The following is a 13,861-nucleotide window of genomic DNA, read 5'->3' as shown; positions in this document are numbered from 1 at the left end:
TTAAAAATAAAATACACGTTTGCTTTAGGGTATTTATATAAAAATTTATTAATAAAAATAAACTTATTACTTAAATCGATTGATTACTTATTATATTTCTTGTTGCTCATACTGTTTTCAATTAAATCGGAAATTTCTATTTCACTGTCATCTTTTTCTGTCACTTTCTTCGGTTTCACAAAAGCGTTACGTGTTGGGAGGGGGAGACTGTCATCGTCTAGAATTGAACTGCCTAGACTAGTGTTGCTGCCGCCGAAATTGGCTTTCTGTATGGGAGTAGCTAGAACATCCACTCCGCCGACGATGGTTGTAGATAGTTTTGGATTCCTTTTCGTTAATTGCGATTCAATAGTCTGTTTCAACTCTGCTATCTTCGGACTCGTACGTGTTGAGATTTGAATTTTTGCGGTCGTGTTTGCAGGTTCGTTTTCTATGCTGTTGTAACATAATATTTTGTTATAAACTAAAAATTTTAAGAAATATTAACTGAAACGAGACTTCATACCTTGAAATATCCCATTCCTCTGTATCCAGATTTTCTATCCCTAATACGTATTGATCGTTTTTATCACTTTTATCCGTTATACTCTGTGATGGTGATGCACTCATTAGCTTCATCTGTATCGCATCCATGTCAAACAATACCTTCTTCTTATTGAGTGATGAAATAGAAGATGCACTTTTTAAAACCCCCTTCGTCTGTTTTGTATTAGAAATGTTATCTAAAGATGAATTCTTTTTGGGAGAAGATATGGACTCTATATCATCACTGCTGATTTTAGAAGTGTCGATGACGGATGTTTTGTCAAGATTAATCCCCTGACTTTTAGGAGACGTAACATTTTTGCGATTTACATCAAGACTGGTAGTTACATTGTCAGTTGGTTTACGTACAGGTGATTTAATAAGATTGTTTATTATTTTTGAAGTGTTGTCTAGGTTTGACTCGTGTTGGTCGTTATATTCACTATTCTCAGTACTTTCTGTACTGCTTTCTTCATGCTCATTTTCATGTCTTGCGTTTCTAGTTAAGGGCAATAATTTAGATTTTTGTCGAGAACTGCTTTTTTGATTTTCTTTCATCTCACCTACAGTTTTATTTGACAAATTGAAGTTGGCCCGTCGCTGTATTACGGGGCTTGAATTAATGGACTCTGGAGGTGTCTTTAGTAAAGCTATTGCAGTTTTGGCTAAATCATCTTGAGTTTTATTAAATTTATTATTTGCCTCATTTTGTTTGACTAAAGATAAAGCTTTTGTCTTCACGTTTGATAAAACAGAGGAAAGGCTAAAAGTCTTCGATTTGTTAGGAGAAACTTCTTGAAATCTTTTATCATAACTTGCATTTGTTGCATTTTCATCCAAATGAGTTATTATAGAATGCATTATTCTTTCTCGGGATGGAATTTTCTAGAAAGAAGTAATACTCAATAATATGGTTTGAAATAAATCTAATCGGATAAATAAAATAAAGTTAGCTGTTACCTTAGTTTTAGCTTGTTGTTGTTCCAGCAAGTTCTTGCGTTGTTTCTTAAAAACGTTTTGTGGAATTCGATTTTTAAGTGGATCAACTCCTAATGTAATTAAACGATTATTGACCTCCTCTGTTATTTTTGCCCTGACTACTTTTATGGGGCTGTAAGAAAAAAACACAGGATAATGATTTTATGCTATAACGAAAGTAAATAAGTTTATATAAAAAATAATACAATATTATTAATTGAGAATGTAACTTTTACCTTGCAGGAGTATGGGCAAAACCGTTTATTTTTTTAGATCCCTGATCGATGGTTTTAGACTTAGTTTTAACTTTTTTTTCAACTATATCTTTTTTCTGTAAGTTACCATCATTTTCGTGAGTTTTAAAGTTTCTCTTAGAGTTGATTAAAATAGGATCTTTACGCTTACGTCTTTTCTTATTGCTAATTTTATTTTCTTTGTTGCTCTGCTTAGATTTTGACTTATGATCGCTTGTGATTGAATTATCACTAGTAGTGGATTGATCAATGTTTAAAAGTTCCTGCGCCTTTTGTTGAAGTTTTTTTAGCGTCAGTATGTCAGCTGTTGGACTTTTATGGGGATTTGTTATTTGTATGTTCATACTCTTCTCAGGCTTATCTTTCTCTATTTTGTCTTCTGTATTTTTCTCATCGGGAGCACCCTACATTGTAAATAATTGTCATTAGACAATTTTAAGAAATTAGAAAAAAAAATTGAGTATCCTAAGGGATACTCAATTTTATTATATTAATAAACAATTACATTGATAGCAGTACTCAGGTTGAGCACATTAAAATAACTTACCTTGTTTTGAGAACGTTGATTGCGTTTTGGAGATGTGTCGTATTGTTGCTGTAATAACAACTTTTGTAAGTTTTCTGCCTTTTCTTTTTCCGTTTCTGCTTTGACTTTATATTCCCTGGCTTCATGGGCGACTTCATTTAATTTTTGCAGTAATGATTTGTATTCATTTGATTGCATTTCAGCTCTTTTAACCCAATATGCCATTTGTGTCTCAATTTCCTTTCTTTTTTCAACTTCATTGTTTTGTTCGTTTAGAAGTTTATCTTTAAGTGATAATATTTCATCTCCTTGTTGCTTGATTGTGTTTTGAAGTTCCTCCATTAATTTTAATTCGTTTTTTATAGAGATGTGATCTTGTTTGTCTTTATTGCTTATAATGTCAATTATCTGCTGACGCAAAAGTTTAATTTCTTCATTGTATTTGTTATGCTCCTCTTTTTTCCACTCTTCTATTTTGTCTAGAATACAGCCTTCTTCATTGGCAATCACTTCTACATCTTTCATCTCTTTAGTTTGGGTGTTTGATATTTTCTCTTCATTTACATTACTTATTTTCACAGCTAAAGTCGAGGAGGAGGCTTCTTCTTTCGTTGCGTTGCTGCATTTTTGCATATTTTCCATTAATTCTTCCATTTGTTTTAGTTTTGTTTTTAACTCGGCAATTTCATTGTTTAATTTTGCATTCATATTATCTGTACTTTGGTTATTATCTGTTATATCTTTTTGAGGTATTTCTAAAACTTGTTCATGTCGCCTAGAAATGTGACTTTTTAAATAGAGTTGATTCATAAAAACTTTTTCACAGTAATTACATTTATTATATTGCATTGCATCTAGTTGGGCAGAAGAATTAAAAATATCGCCTTTATTGTGATTTAATGTCTTTAATATCATGGTCGCTATATTTTCATTTCCGTAAGGAAGGGGGGTGCGCACGCTATGTTTTGATTTTCTCTTCAATCTTTTATTTTCATCGTCTTTGTCTCTTAAAAGTTTTTTGTTGAACTCTTGTTCCTAAAAATGTTACAATTAGGTTATTAAGTTGAAACTAAAATATTTTCGTTTATGTATTTCGTTTGGATACTTTTTTTTTAAAACATAGCATTATATGGTTTCTTATGGTTTTTATTTTGTTTTTACTTTATTGCTTTGTATTTTTTACTTTGAATTTTGGTTATATTTCTAAAGCTCATATTTGTTTAATAACCAAAGAAAAAAAAAATTGTTTTACCTTTAATAAGTTTGTGACTTGCTCCCGAAGCACGAATACACTTCGATCAAGATAATGCCGACAGAACTGTTGATACTCGACCGCTAATTGAGCCAAGCGAAAAATTTTTAGAACGCCTTCGTCAAGTATGCGAACATCAAATTCTGACTCCAAAGCGCAGTCTAAAATCTGTGTGATAACATAAAATGCTGTTGATTCGTCTAGAACACTTATTGTAAATGAAACTAGTGTTATTCGGATTTACTACGCGGATTTTATTATTTAAAAACTACATAATCCCGACGTTTCGGTTACTTTGCAGCAACCGTGATCACGGGCAGACGAGGTGATCACGGTTGCTGCAAAGTAACCGAAACGTCGGGATTATGTAGTTTTTAAATAATAAAATCCGCGTAGTAAATCCGAATAACACTAGTTTCATTTAAATGAATACTCGCGAAAATCTTAGATCTCATTAACACTTATTGTATCCTGATAAGATAAAAATGCCCCGCAAGTTCTTTTACTTGTACCCATATATTAGTTATACCACAAGTGCTTTAGAATCATTTACTTAAAAAGCTGTTTCTATACTATTATATAGTTTTAAACCTTTAGCCTTTCGTGATCAACAGTTCCAATTAATGTTAAACATTTAAGTCCTGTTACTTACGTCATTGATGTGTTGTTCGATGACAACAAATTTTCTATCCCTTATTATGTTTTCTATATCAATTAATTCTGGAACAAAAATAAATATCACAATAAAAAAAAACTTTTCTTAAATTATAGCGTAAAGCAAACAGAACGGTTATGTATTTTTTTACCGACTTTATTTACTAAGCCGAAACAGTCTCTTTAAAAAATGACAGCTTTTTTTCTGATGCTATTTATTATTATTTAGCAATAGCAAATTATTTGTAAATTGTAAGATTTGCAAATTATTGGGAAATGATATCAATAAATTATATATGTACATTGTACATGTATCGTAATATAATAAATAACTCACTTATTTTTCTCCATTCAATGTGTACACGTGGCTTGTGTGTATTGAATGTGAATCCAGATTCTTCAGCTAATTTCGGAAAATTGTGATGGAGTTCAAAAGTTGTTTTACAAGCCATTGTCCTTGTATTTTGTTTTCAATATTTAATAAAAACTCTTTTATATCTTTTCATTTTAAAGAAAATAATAATGAGACCACAATTTATTTTAAGTGGATTGACTTAGCTTTTGTTTGCTAAGTTTGTTGCTTGGCAACGATATCTGCCATAAAATGTGTTGCCTCTGTAATTTTTTTTTATTTTAACTTGTTTAGGCTATTGTAAAATATATTATATTTAGATTTAATTGACAAATTTGTAATATAGATATTATTTTCTAAAAGATTCACTATACAAAATTTAATTCTTGATGTTTAGAGTTAGAGTTAGATAATTATTTTTAATGGGAGAGGGGTTTGTTAAATAAAAATCATATATATGTGGTCATGAACCACTTTGCCATTCGTTATGTTTATTAGTCCAATATTCAAAGCATTTTTGCCGTTGTAAGGTATCCGTTGCGTCATCTATCTAATGGGAGCAGTCTCATGGTTTCGGGGCGGCCTAGCGACATGGGTACCCTTGATTAATTTATGCCGCCGGCCGATGTTTACAAAGGCTTAAAAAGTGTGCAATGTTCAACTTGAAGCTCAGAACGCTAACTCAAAATATGCAGAAGTTGCGCAGACAACAACAGAACACCCTCTGGCTAACCTGCTGAATATTTTGATCGTTTTCGCTCTGACCTTAAGTATATAACTTTGTACCGTTTAAATTTTATGTATAAAAATAATAAAGAACATCGCATTGGCAGAATCGTTTCCGATGAAGAATAGCCGGGGTTGTGAATCGTCGGGCTCGGTGTCAGGGTTCAAGCAGATGGTTTCTCTTCGGTGCAGGCGGTGGCCGCAGATGCTGCGGACACGTTGTCGTCAGATGAAGCTTGGCATGACAGAGCTGGGAACCTCGCATACAGCGCCGCGCGGTATTTAGGGTGGCTGCAAGTGAATTTGACGGTAAGTTTCAATTGAAATTTCGATGTCGGCGACCACATTTTGATAATATTTAATTTAAACTACATTATATACCTGATGCCATATACAATTGGGTTATAAACGGCATTAGCCTTGGCGAAGACAGAGCCCCAGATGGTCGCGAGGGGGCTGATAGGGGCACCGTCGAAGATGCCGCAGAAGTTGATAACCAGATAAGGTGTCCACGCCATGAACCACAGTGAGATCGTCATTAATGCTACCTGTAATTAGTATTTTGAAATGAAAGCGTCTGTAAAAGAAAATGGAATGTTATAAGAATTATATAGAAATATTTACCTTAGCCAGTTTGCACTCAGCGCTGGTGTTAGCCTGGTCGGAAGACCTAAGAGAGGCAACGTTCATTTTCTTCGCCTGCTCCCTCATCGCTTTTTCATGAGCTGCTACAGCCTACATATTTATGAGATATTAATATTTTATTTTCAATTCTTGTTGTGATATATGGCCGTTACCTATGGCTATGGCTGTTACCTACCTGAATAATGAAGAAGTAGGAGTAGATAATGAGAAACAGTGGTGCAAAGTAGCAGAAGACCGAGTAGATTACGATGTAAGAGCGGTTGGCGAAAGATTTGTCGAAGTAGTCAGTTCCACAGGCAGTCATGTTGCCTTCTGGTACGTATCTGATTATTGATAAAGATATATCATTGAACAGAGAGGAAACTTTGATATAAATATATTTATGTAGTGGCTACTGTGATGTGAAAATTCCTTACCGGCCCCAGCCGAACATTGGAGCAACAGTCCATGCCAGGGAGAAGGCCCAGATACCAAGCACTCGCAGCAAAGCGCCATTGATGGTCATTGGTTTTGCAGCTAGGCCCTTTACGATGACGTTGTAGCGGTCGAAAGCGATCATGGTCATAGTCCAGATGGAACCACATCCGAACAATGATCCAGCGCACGCGTACAGTTGACAGGCTAAGGGTCCTATAAAAATATATTTCAAAATAATCACCATTCAGTACTTTTTAAATTTATATAATACGTTCATATTATTTTGACTAACCGAACACCCAAGTTTCGTTGTAGCAGTTAATCAGCATAGGCGGAGCCATAATGGCCATCATGCAGAAGTCGGAGAATGCAAGATTTACAACGAGAATGTTTGATGGAGTTTTGAGAGTCTGAAATTGAATAATCAAGGCATAAAATCGGGTCGCAGATATGTGGGGAGTTACAAAAAGTTTCATTAATTTTTTAGGTAAGCACCTTAGTGGTCGTGAAGATGTAGACAACCATTCCGTTGCCAGTGATCGATATGAAACCAAGGACGCCCATTACAAAGCCAAGTAGTCCATGCCACATGGGATTCATCGGCGGGAATTGGTACCTGAGATATATAATACGGCTTACATTCCAGAATTATATAGAGTAAAAAGATATATTTGACATTAGTTTAAATAGTAAAATAAAAAATTACGCCTCTATCAAGAGTTTTAAAACAATCCGTACCAGTGAGGATCGATGAGGTGCAACATGTCAGGGAGTACTTTGTCAACAACGGTCTCGTTGCTACCGAAGGCCGCCATTTGGCCGCCCCAAGCTTGCAACGCAGCGGCACCTGGTCCGGGATCCATGCTTGTGATCGCCATTGTGAATTCAGTAGGCCTATGTGTTGAACCTGCGAATTAAAAAATATATTAATATAGCAATTCTATGTTACTTTAAAATGAAACCAACTTAATTAGATTGATTTATTCAAATTAGTGACTATTTTTACAAAACCACGAATACAAGAATGTGTTTTAGCACCAATTCGTTATGTTAATATCAGTTATAATATAATTTTGGGAAAAGATTCCAATCACGTTCAGAAGAATTAAGATGGTGTTAAAACGAATTGTTCTTCATGACTCACAAATAAAAGGGTTACAGGTAGGTCGCCCCGAGATGGTTAATACCAAAAATACTGAAGAAAATCGCTTCACGAACTACTCCAGTCTTTAGTTTGCTATAACCAATCTCCGGCGGGAATTGCCGTGGCGATGCGGAGGCTACTCGATCTTCTGGCTGTTTCGCTTGTCTTTTATATTAAAATACTGTCATAAAGAGATCGATATTCATAATTAAATATAGGTAATAGGGTGAATATATTACCGGTTGTCTTATACAGGGGCGGCGTCAATTTATTTTTGTGGTTAGTGATTCTTTATAAATTTTTTTTGCAGTTCATTTTGTTACGTGCCAAAATCTCTCAAATCCCCCAAATATAAATTCTATATCATTTGTAAATTTTACACTTTTCCTAGTAAAAATTTTATCAAAAAGTAATAGCGACCTCGTATGTTAAGGAAAGATACCTAAATTTTTTCTCATGAGAATTCGTTTAGATTTTAAAATACTTTTGCTATTCCCGATAAAATTGTTTTTTATTTTAATATGAAAGCTTAAAACATTGAACGTAGAGAATCTTTGTACTTAGGTCTTGTTACAGCCCTTCAATAAAATGCTTTAAAACGATGTCTAATTCATGTTCGCTATATACTTGGTTTTGTAAAAGTGAAAAATATTTCACCAAGAACTGTTTTGGTATCATCGTATGCCCCTAAATAACGATATATAATGAAACAGGAGTAAAATATCATCATTAAATCAAGGAACGTAGTGTAGGTATACTTTCTTCATTATTATAACCATCATATTTTCTAATACTACCCTGTACTTCTTTAATTTAAGCCAGCTAATATTGTTATAGCACCACTAAGCATGTAGAAATATAAGTATGATAACAAGATTATATGTGCAGCAGCACGTCGTCTTCTATTACCTGTAAATGTTATTATATGCTTATTAGGTTGTCAATTTCCGACAATTTAGATAATGTTTTCGACAAATGCAATTTTTGTTTTTAAGTCGCTTTAATATTTTTAGAAGTAATTTCATTCTATGTTATACTTTTTTTTGCTGGTTATTTGAACGGTACATGGATTGCTTATGGCTTTCTAGCTTTTAAAATAAACGCATACTAAAGAGTAACGGTCTTATTATTTTCATATAAATTACACAAAATTTGGTAGTACATAAGTAGGCAGTTTTCGAATTTAATTTGTTTTTTTCTTAATTATTATATGTAGGGATGTCAAGATTATTTTTTAAAAATTAATTTTATTTTTTACTCAATTTCCATAATAATATAACAATACCATTTTGGACCTTTTAATAGACATTATTTATATAATGTCCACTTTTCATAAAACTTACCTTTTAATTTGTTTTGATTAGTTAATGTTAAATTAAATATTTTATTTTAAATTTAATATTTTTTCTGTTGAAAAATTGTTGATATTAAAAATGTGCAAAAAAATCACAAAGTTTGATCTTATATACTTTTGTAATTTCTTTAACATTTTTTTATTAAATTAGTCATTAGTCGTTTTTTTACCTTTTTTTACGGTGATTAAATTACTTAAACCTAGAGGCCATAGCATAAAAATTATGACAGATGTTATACTTCAACATAAGAAATGTCAAAGTCAATAGTGGACAGTTAAATCTAGCGGTTGAACTTTAGTTGTTGAATTTAATAAACCTTTTTCATAATAGATAAAATTGATATTTGTTAATTATTAAAATTTTAACTTTTATTCTAATGAGTTTATGTGTTAAAAATTCTTCGACTAAATAAAATGGATACAGAAGACATCGAGTTAAGTGAAGAAGAGGAAGAAATAACTGCAGAAACCGTTTTAAAAACACTTCAAATTGCCTGGCAAAATGAAAGATTAGCTCCAGAAATTCTACCTCATCGTAATGATATGGTCGAGTGTATGCTGGGACAAATACAACACATGGAACGCAATATTAATAAGCTCCCCAAGACTGATCTTCGTGCCTCCATTCATCAAATGGAACTAAACCGAATAAAATATATAATATGCAATTATTTAAAGACTAGGTTAGATAAAATAGAAAAATACTGTATATCAATAGTCAATGATGAGAAACAGAGAATGGAAAGTGGGATGAATTACTTAACAGTCTCAGAATTCAGATATGCTCAAGAATATTTGTTAAATATGGAGAATCATTTAAAAAACACAGTATTAAACCATGTTCCAGGAAATATGCAATCTTTTGAAATGAATAAAATGGCTATTTATCCCAACTTGCAATCACATATATTTTTGAAAGCAAATGATACCATAAATGGTATTATTTTAGAAGACTTGTTGGGTGATCATGACGAAGAAATAGATTTAGAAGGTGTGTGATTGTAAAAGAAATTAATATTTCAAATTTTATTTATATCTGTTTTCAAACTCAAAAATATTATTTTCTCAAATTTTCAATTTTTAAAAATTTGATTATAAACTACTGTATCTTGCATATAATATAAACTTTAGTCACATTATCTTAACATAGTATTCAAATAACGAGTAACCAAAGGACAAAATTATCAAAATTTACTAATGCTTGTAAATGTAAGAAATTGACTGTTTTTTTCAGAGGGTTCACAACACATTCTTCAATACAAGCCCGTAGCAGAACTGGTCAAAAATGGTAAAGTTCAATTAGTTTGAAAACAAGAGGAACAGTTTAAAATTCAGAGATACTAAAGATATTATAGCAATGCAGTAAAATTGTAGAAACTTCACTCATTCCTTTATATTTGCCGTAACATATTTATAGGGAATATTAAAAGGCATAAAAAAAGGTTTAACCTTTATTGCTGGTTCACATAAAATCATTTTGTAATAAAAAAAATTTTTATTTACATTAAATATTTTTGTAGATTTTCACTTGTTTCATTTAACAAAATAAATATTGAACATATATTGTACTCTATACCTTATGAGTAAGGGTTAGATATTCCATAATTGTCTGTCTGTGTCTACAATATGGAATTTACTGATGCGGTTGGTAATTATATAAAGTTCTTGTGAATTCTATGACTAAAACTGATAGTTATTAAAATAAAATATCATACAAGTAAGGCACTATTGCACATACAAAGAGAGACAATTTTTTAAAGGTTTTTTTATATGATGAGTGGTTAAATAATTGTTGTGTAATATCTGTTTAACATCAGCAGTACCAAAACATCCTTTAGGCTTCTTCTAATTTATAGTTTCCTTATGATTCCATCACACCAGCTGTCTGTGAGGTTTGGTTTCGCTGTTGAAAATCCTTGAATGAATATGTTGAACAAAAAAAGTACTTAGCATTTTATTATAGTATCATTCACATCTACATCCACTTCCATATCTCTACATTTCTGATTGATTCCGTAGACAAACTCCAAGCAAAGCTTTCTCTTTTTTGGGGTTCCGTAGCCAAATGGCAAAAAACGGAACCCTCATAGATTCGTCGTGTCTGTCTGTATGTCAGAGCCATTATTTCCGGAACTGTTGGGCCTAGATTGTTGAAACTTGTGTTGTATTCTGGTAACCGCTATTCGAATTTTGAATAAAAATTAAAGGGGGCCACTCCATACATGGAACTAATTCAAAAAAAAAAAATTCAGCTAACCTATACGTGATGTGTGTCTATGGATAGGGCTTTATAAAAGACATTCAGGTTCATAAAAACAATTTTTTTGTCAAAATCAATTATTTGAAAGATAGACGCACGCTTCAAAAGTGGAAAAATTGGTGTCCCCCCTCTAACTTTAAAAATAAGAGAGTGAGGAAACAAAAAAAAATAAATGCTGTAGATTTCAATGGAAACTTTCAATGAAAATTGGTTTGAACGAGATATTATTATTAGTTTTTAAGAAATAATGCATTTTCAAAAAAACGCATATACAACTTTGTCGTTCATACAAACACTACGTAAAACCAGGTTATTTTTTTTATAAAACATCGATCAAAGTTACAACGCACTACAATAACTTATATTATGTCATCTATTTGCTACGGAACCCTTCATGGACGAGTCCGACTCGCACTTGTTTGATTTTTTTAACTAGTGTCAATCCATAAAAACTAGAATAAGTTTCAAAGTAACTTGTATTCAATTAATTCGGCTAATAATTGTAAGATTAATATAACAACATTTTAATACAAAAAAGAAAGGCACAGTGTTACCACATATATTTTAAATATTTTAGGATAATTAATTTGAAGATTATCAGAGTTTTGCTTTACATAATTTTGATATTAATTCAAAGAAAAAGCTATCAAACTTGCTATTGGTTTGCTTTACTAGTGGTTAGTAAAACAAACTGTGATAAAAGAACTTATTTATTAAACAATTATTGTAATTGACATGTATAGCGAATTAACAAATAAAAATTCGAAAATCTTATTAATAAAAGTTCAATTCAAAAATAATTAATATACACTTAGTAATATAGAATATTTATTGTATTCAAACTATAAATGCGCATGTGATATATGAATATGTGATATACTTTATACAATATATTTCATTTAATACAATACATATCGGCGTGGCGGGCTCGCGCTATAACTCACTCTAGCTAAGTATCATATTAACAATGTTCCCGGGTTTAGAATATTTTTATACATTCAGTAAGCATTGCTCCTCCACTAAAGCCAATAAACATAAAATAAGCTTACACGTTTGCATGTAAATTAAGTATAAATATAATAAAATTCATGACATTCTCACTTGGTCCATTTTATATAGTTTGTGGTACAAAAATTTAACATGTGATTATTTAAATTTCGAACAATGTTCAATTTTTTTTTTAAATAATTTCATGTTTAAGTACTTGGTATTGAAATAAGTACTTGTATAGATTCTTTATAGCCAGTGTTGCCATTAAATAAGTTATGTTTTGTAAATTATCTATCTATAAGGCAGGTTGCTCATCAGCGTCGACATATTTAATATGTGCTAAATAGGCTTTCTGGGCCAGTTCTCGAAGGCTCTGCTCCGAGGCACTCCCGAGTTGTTTCACCATACGAGTGAAGTATCCGTCATCCTTTTTCAACAACTCGTGAGGATGACCACACTCCACAATTTCTCCAGCCTCCATCACCTTAACATAAAAGAGTTCATATAGGTTGGATTCAAAATGTAAGCTTAAATGCAAAATGTATTGCTATATTACATTTTTTCATAAATAACTTTGGTAAATAATAAAAGTATAACGCATGTTCTGTCAATGAAGTTATATAAAATTTTATTATTAAATACTTCACCATTATTTCATAAATTTAGTTTATTTATAAGAATGATATAATACATCTTATTAATATAATAAGAATAAATAAATTATTTAATACATTTTTCTTGACATATTTTTTGTGACGTAACAATTTTGTTAAACTTACAACAACCCGGTCGGAATCAGCAACAGTGTGGAGGCGATGCGCCACCGTTAGTACGGTACATTCAGAAAAATGTTTCCGAATAGACTTCTGTATGAGAGCATCAGTGCTGGAAATTATTTAAAAATAATTTGAAATGGTTTATTTTTAAGCATACAAAGCGTTATTCTTAGAACAGAATAAACTGTAATACATTTGCATATTCACGAACTGTTTTAATTACGTATTCTCATTAAGATATGTAAGAGAAATATAATTTGGTAACATTTATTATTTCTATGTTAATAAATTCTATTATGGATACATTGAAAGGAGCATAAATTTTCGCATCAAGTTCGTTATACAATAACGCTAATGATGAAATTATTTGACTACCATTCAGAGTTCATTGAACTGATTAAGGTCAATGAATTCACTTTCCTGATTAAACTATGTATTACTAAAAGTCGAAAAAATTTATTTGTTCGGTTGAATCGAGTTAACTCAGTAGTTGGAGCCATTGTTCGTATTGATTTTATCGTCTCGGATGGTTCACTTACTGAAGGGGACTATAAACATAATGACGTCACGCTATCACCGATAGAAACGCAACATTTATATAAAAAGGGGACGAAAACAGGAAAATAAAAACGGTTATAAGTAGCAAAACAACACAATTCATAATCGTATGATAAATAAAAGGGGAGAGCTAGTGAGGGGACAAAATTTCAACGTTGAAGAACATTAAGTTAATAGAATATATATATATATATATATATGTTACAATACACATTCTATTTGTAACTCATGTTTGTTATAGTTACATTAATTTCATATTAGAAATAAATTAATAGGTGTGAAGCGGCAGAGCTAGCGACACACTTTATTGTTGATGACATCACTGCCATTGCTCTTAGCATAGATCATTGACCAACATTTACATAAGTTGTCAGCTTTATTTCATCTATTGTTGTATTATTTTTTTTGAGATACACTTAGCTATTTTCTTGTTAATCATTACGTATTGAC

The 13,861-nt window shown here is 31.6% G+C and overlaps 4 protein-coding genes across 5 annotated transcripts in view; 1 reads left to right on the top strand and 3 right to left on the bottom strand.

The window, feature by feature from the left end:
* Positions 1-18: 18 nt before the first annotated feature.
* Positions 19-4,728, bottom strand: LOC116770459 (cilium assembly protein DZIP1L). Its single transcript, XM_061526978.1, has 8 exons — positions 4,527-4,728; positions 4,188-4,255; positions 3,536-3,703; positions 2,305-3,318; positions 1,740-2,161; positions 1,486-1,636; positions 506-1,410; positions 19-435 (listed from the first exon to the last, which is right to left on the bottom strand). Exons 1-8 carry the CDS (start codon positions 4,639-4,641, stop codon positions 84-86), a joined length of 3,195 nt encoding a protein of 1,064 aa, XP_061382962.1. The 5' UTR covers positions 4,642-4,728; the 3' UTR covers positions 19-83.
* Positions 4,729-4,997: 269 nt separating this feature from the next.
* LOC116779044 (opsin-1-like) lies at positions 4,998-7,606 on the bottom strand. 2 transcript variants are annotated; one of them, XM_032673191.2, is made up of 9 exons: positions 7,474-7,606; positions 7,068-7,236; positions 6,825-6,945; positions 6,622-6,739; positions 6,329-6,542; positions 6,088-6,235; positions 5,892-6,002; positions 5,649-5,815; positions 4,998-5,558 (listed from the first exon to the last, which is right to left on the bottom strand). In XM_032673191.2, the coding sequence occupies exons 2-9, from the start codon at positions 7,205-7,207 to the stop codon at positions 5,432-5,434; spliced, it is 1,146 nt and encodes a 381-aa protein (XP_032529082.1). In that variant the 5' UTR covers positions 7,208-7,236; positions 7,474-7,606; the 3' UTR covers positions 4,998-5,431. The 2 variants fall into 2 exon arrangements, with proteins under 2 accessions (XP_032529082.1, XP_032529092.1); XM_032673201.2 differs by having other exon boundaries at positions 7,517-7,599.
* A 1,494-nt stretch (positions 7,607-9,100) lies between these two features.
* Positions 9,101-10,351, top strand: LOC116770188 (DNA replication complex GINS protein SLD5). The gene is made up of 2 exons (XM_032661559.2): positions 9,101-9,818; positions 10,062-10,351. The coding sequence occupies exons 1-2, from the start codon at positions 9,242-9,244 to the stop codon at positions 10,133-10,135; spliced, it is 651 nt and encodes a 216-aa protein (XP_032517450.1). The 5' UTR covers positions 9,101-9,241; the 3' UTR covers positions 10,136-10,351.
* A 1,547-nt stretch (positions 10,352-11,898) lies between these two features.
* Positions 11,899-13,861, bottom strand: part of LOC116770181 (ATP-binding cassette sub-family C member 4-like) — a 33,233-nt gene continuing 31,270 nt past the window's right edge. Inside the window, exons 23-24 of the mRNA XM_032661547.2 lie at positions 12,857-12,962; positions 11,899-12,561 (exon numbers count right to left, since the gene is read on the bottom strand). Coding sequence (XP_032517438.2) covers positions 12,373-12,561; positions 12,857-12,962 — 295 coding nt within the window. The 3' untranslated portion in view covers positions 11,899-12,372. The remainder of the gene's footprint in view (positions 12,562-12,856; positions 12,963-13,861) is intronic.

Source organism: Danaus plexippus (assembly GCF_018135715.1).
Source record: "Danaus plexippus chromosome 3 unlocalized genomic scaffold, MEX_DaPlex mxdp_30, whole genome shotgun sequence".
Lineage (NCBI taxonomy): Eukaryota > Metazoa > Arthropoda > Insecta > Lepidoptera > Nymphalidae > Danaus > Danaus plexippus.
Note: the sequence above shows the minus strand (reverse complement) of the source record. Positions and strands in the feature narration are given on the sequence as shown.

Excerpts from the sequence above, each read along its gene's own strand:
- LOC116770459 (XM_061526978.1), bottom strand. The coding sequence starts at position 4,641 with ATGGCTTGTAAAACAACTTTTGAACTCCATCACAATTTTCCGAAATTA. Across the intron at positions 3,319-3,535 it reads AAGTCACAAACTTATTAAAG|GAACAAGAGTTCAACAAAAA; the intron begins GTAAAACAATTT and ends TAACATTTTTAG. Across the intron at positions 436-505 it reads GAGGAATGGGATATTTCAAG|CATAGAAAACGAACCTGCAA; the intron begins GTATGAAGTCTC and ends ATGTTACAACAG.
- LOC116779044 (XM_032673191.2), bottom strand. The coding sequence starts at position 7,207 with ATGGCGATCACAAGCATGGATCCCGGACCAGGTGCCGCTGCGTTGCAA. Across the intron at positions 6,543-6,621 it reads CAACGAAACTTGGGTGTTCG|GACCCTTAGCCTGTCAACTG; the intron begins GTTAGTCAAAAT and ends ATATTTTTATAG. Across the intron at positions 5,816-5,891 it reads CTGAGTGCAAACTGGCTAAG|GTAGCATTAATGACGATCTC; the intron begins GTAAATATTTCT and ends TACTAATTACAG.
- LOC116770188 (XM_032661559.2), top strand. The coding sequence starts at position 9,242 with ATGGATACAGAAGACATCGAGTTAAGTGAAGAAGAGGAAGAAATAACT. Across the intron at positions 9,819-10,061 it reads CGAAGAAATAGATTTAGAAG|AGGGTTCACAACACATTCTT; the intron begins GTGTGTGATTGT and ends TGTTTTTTTCAG.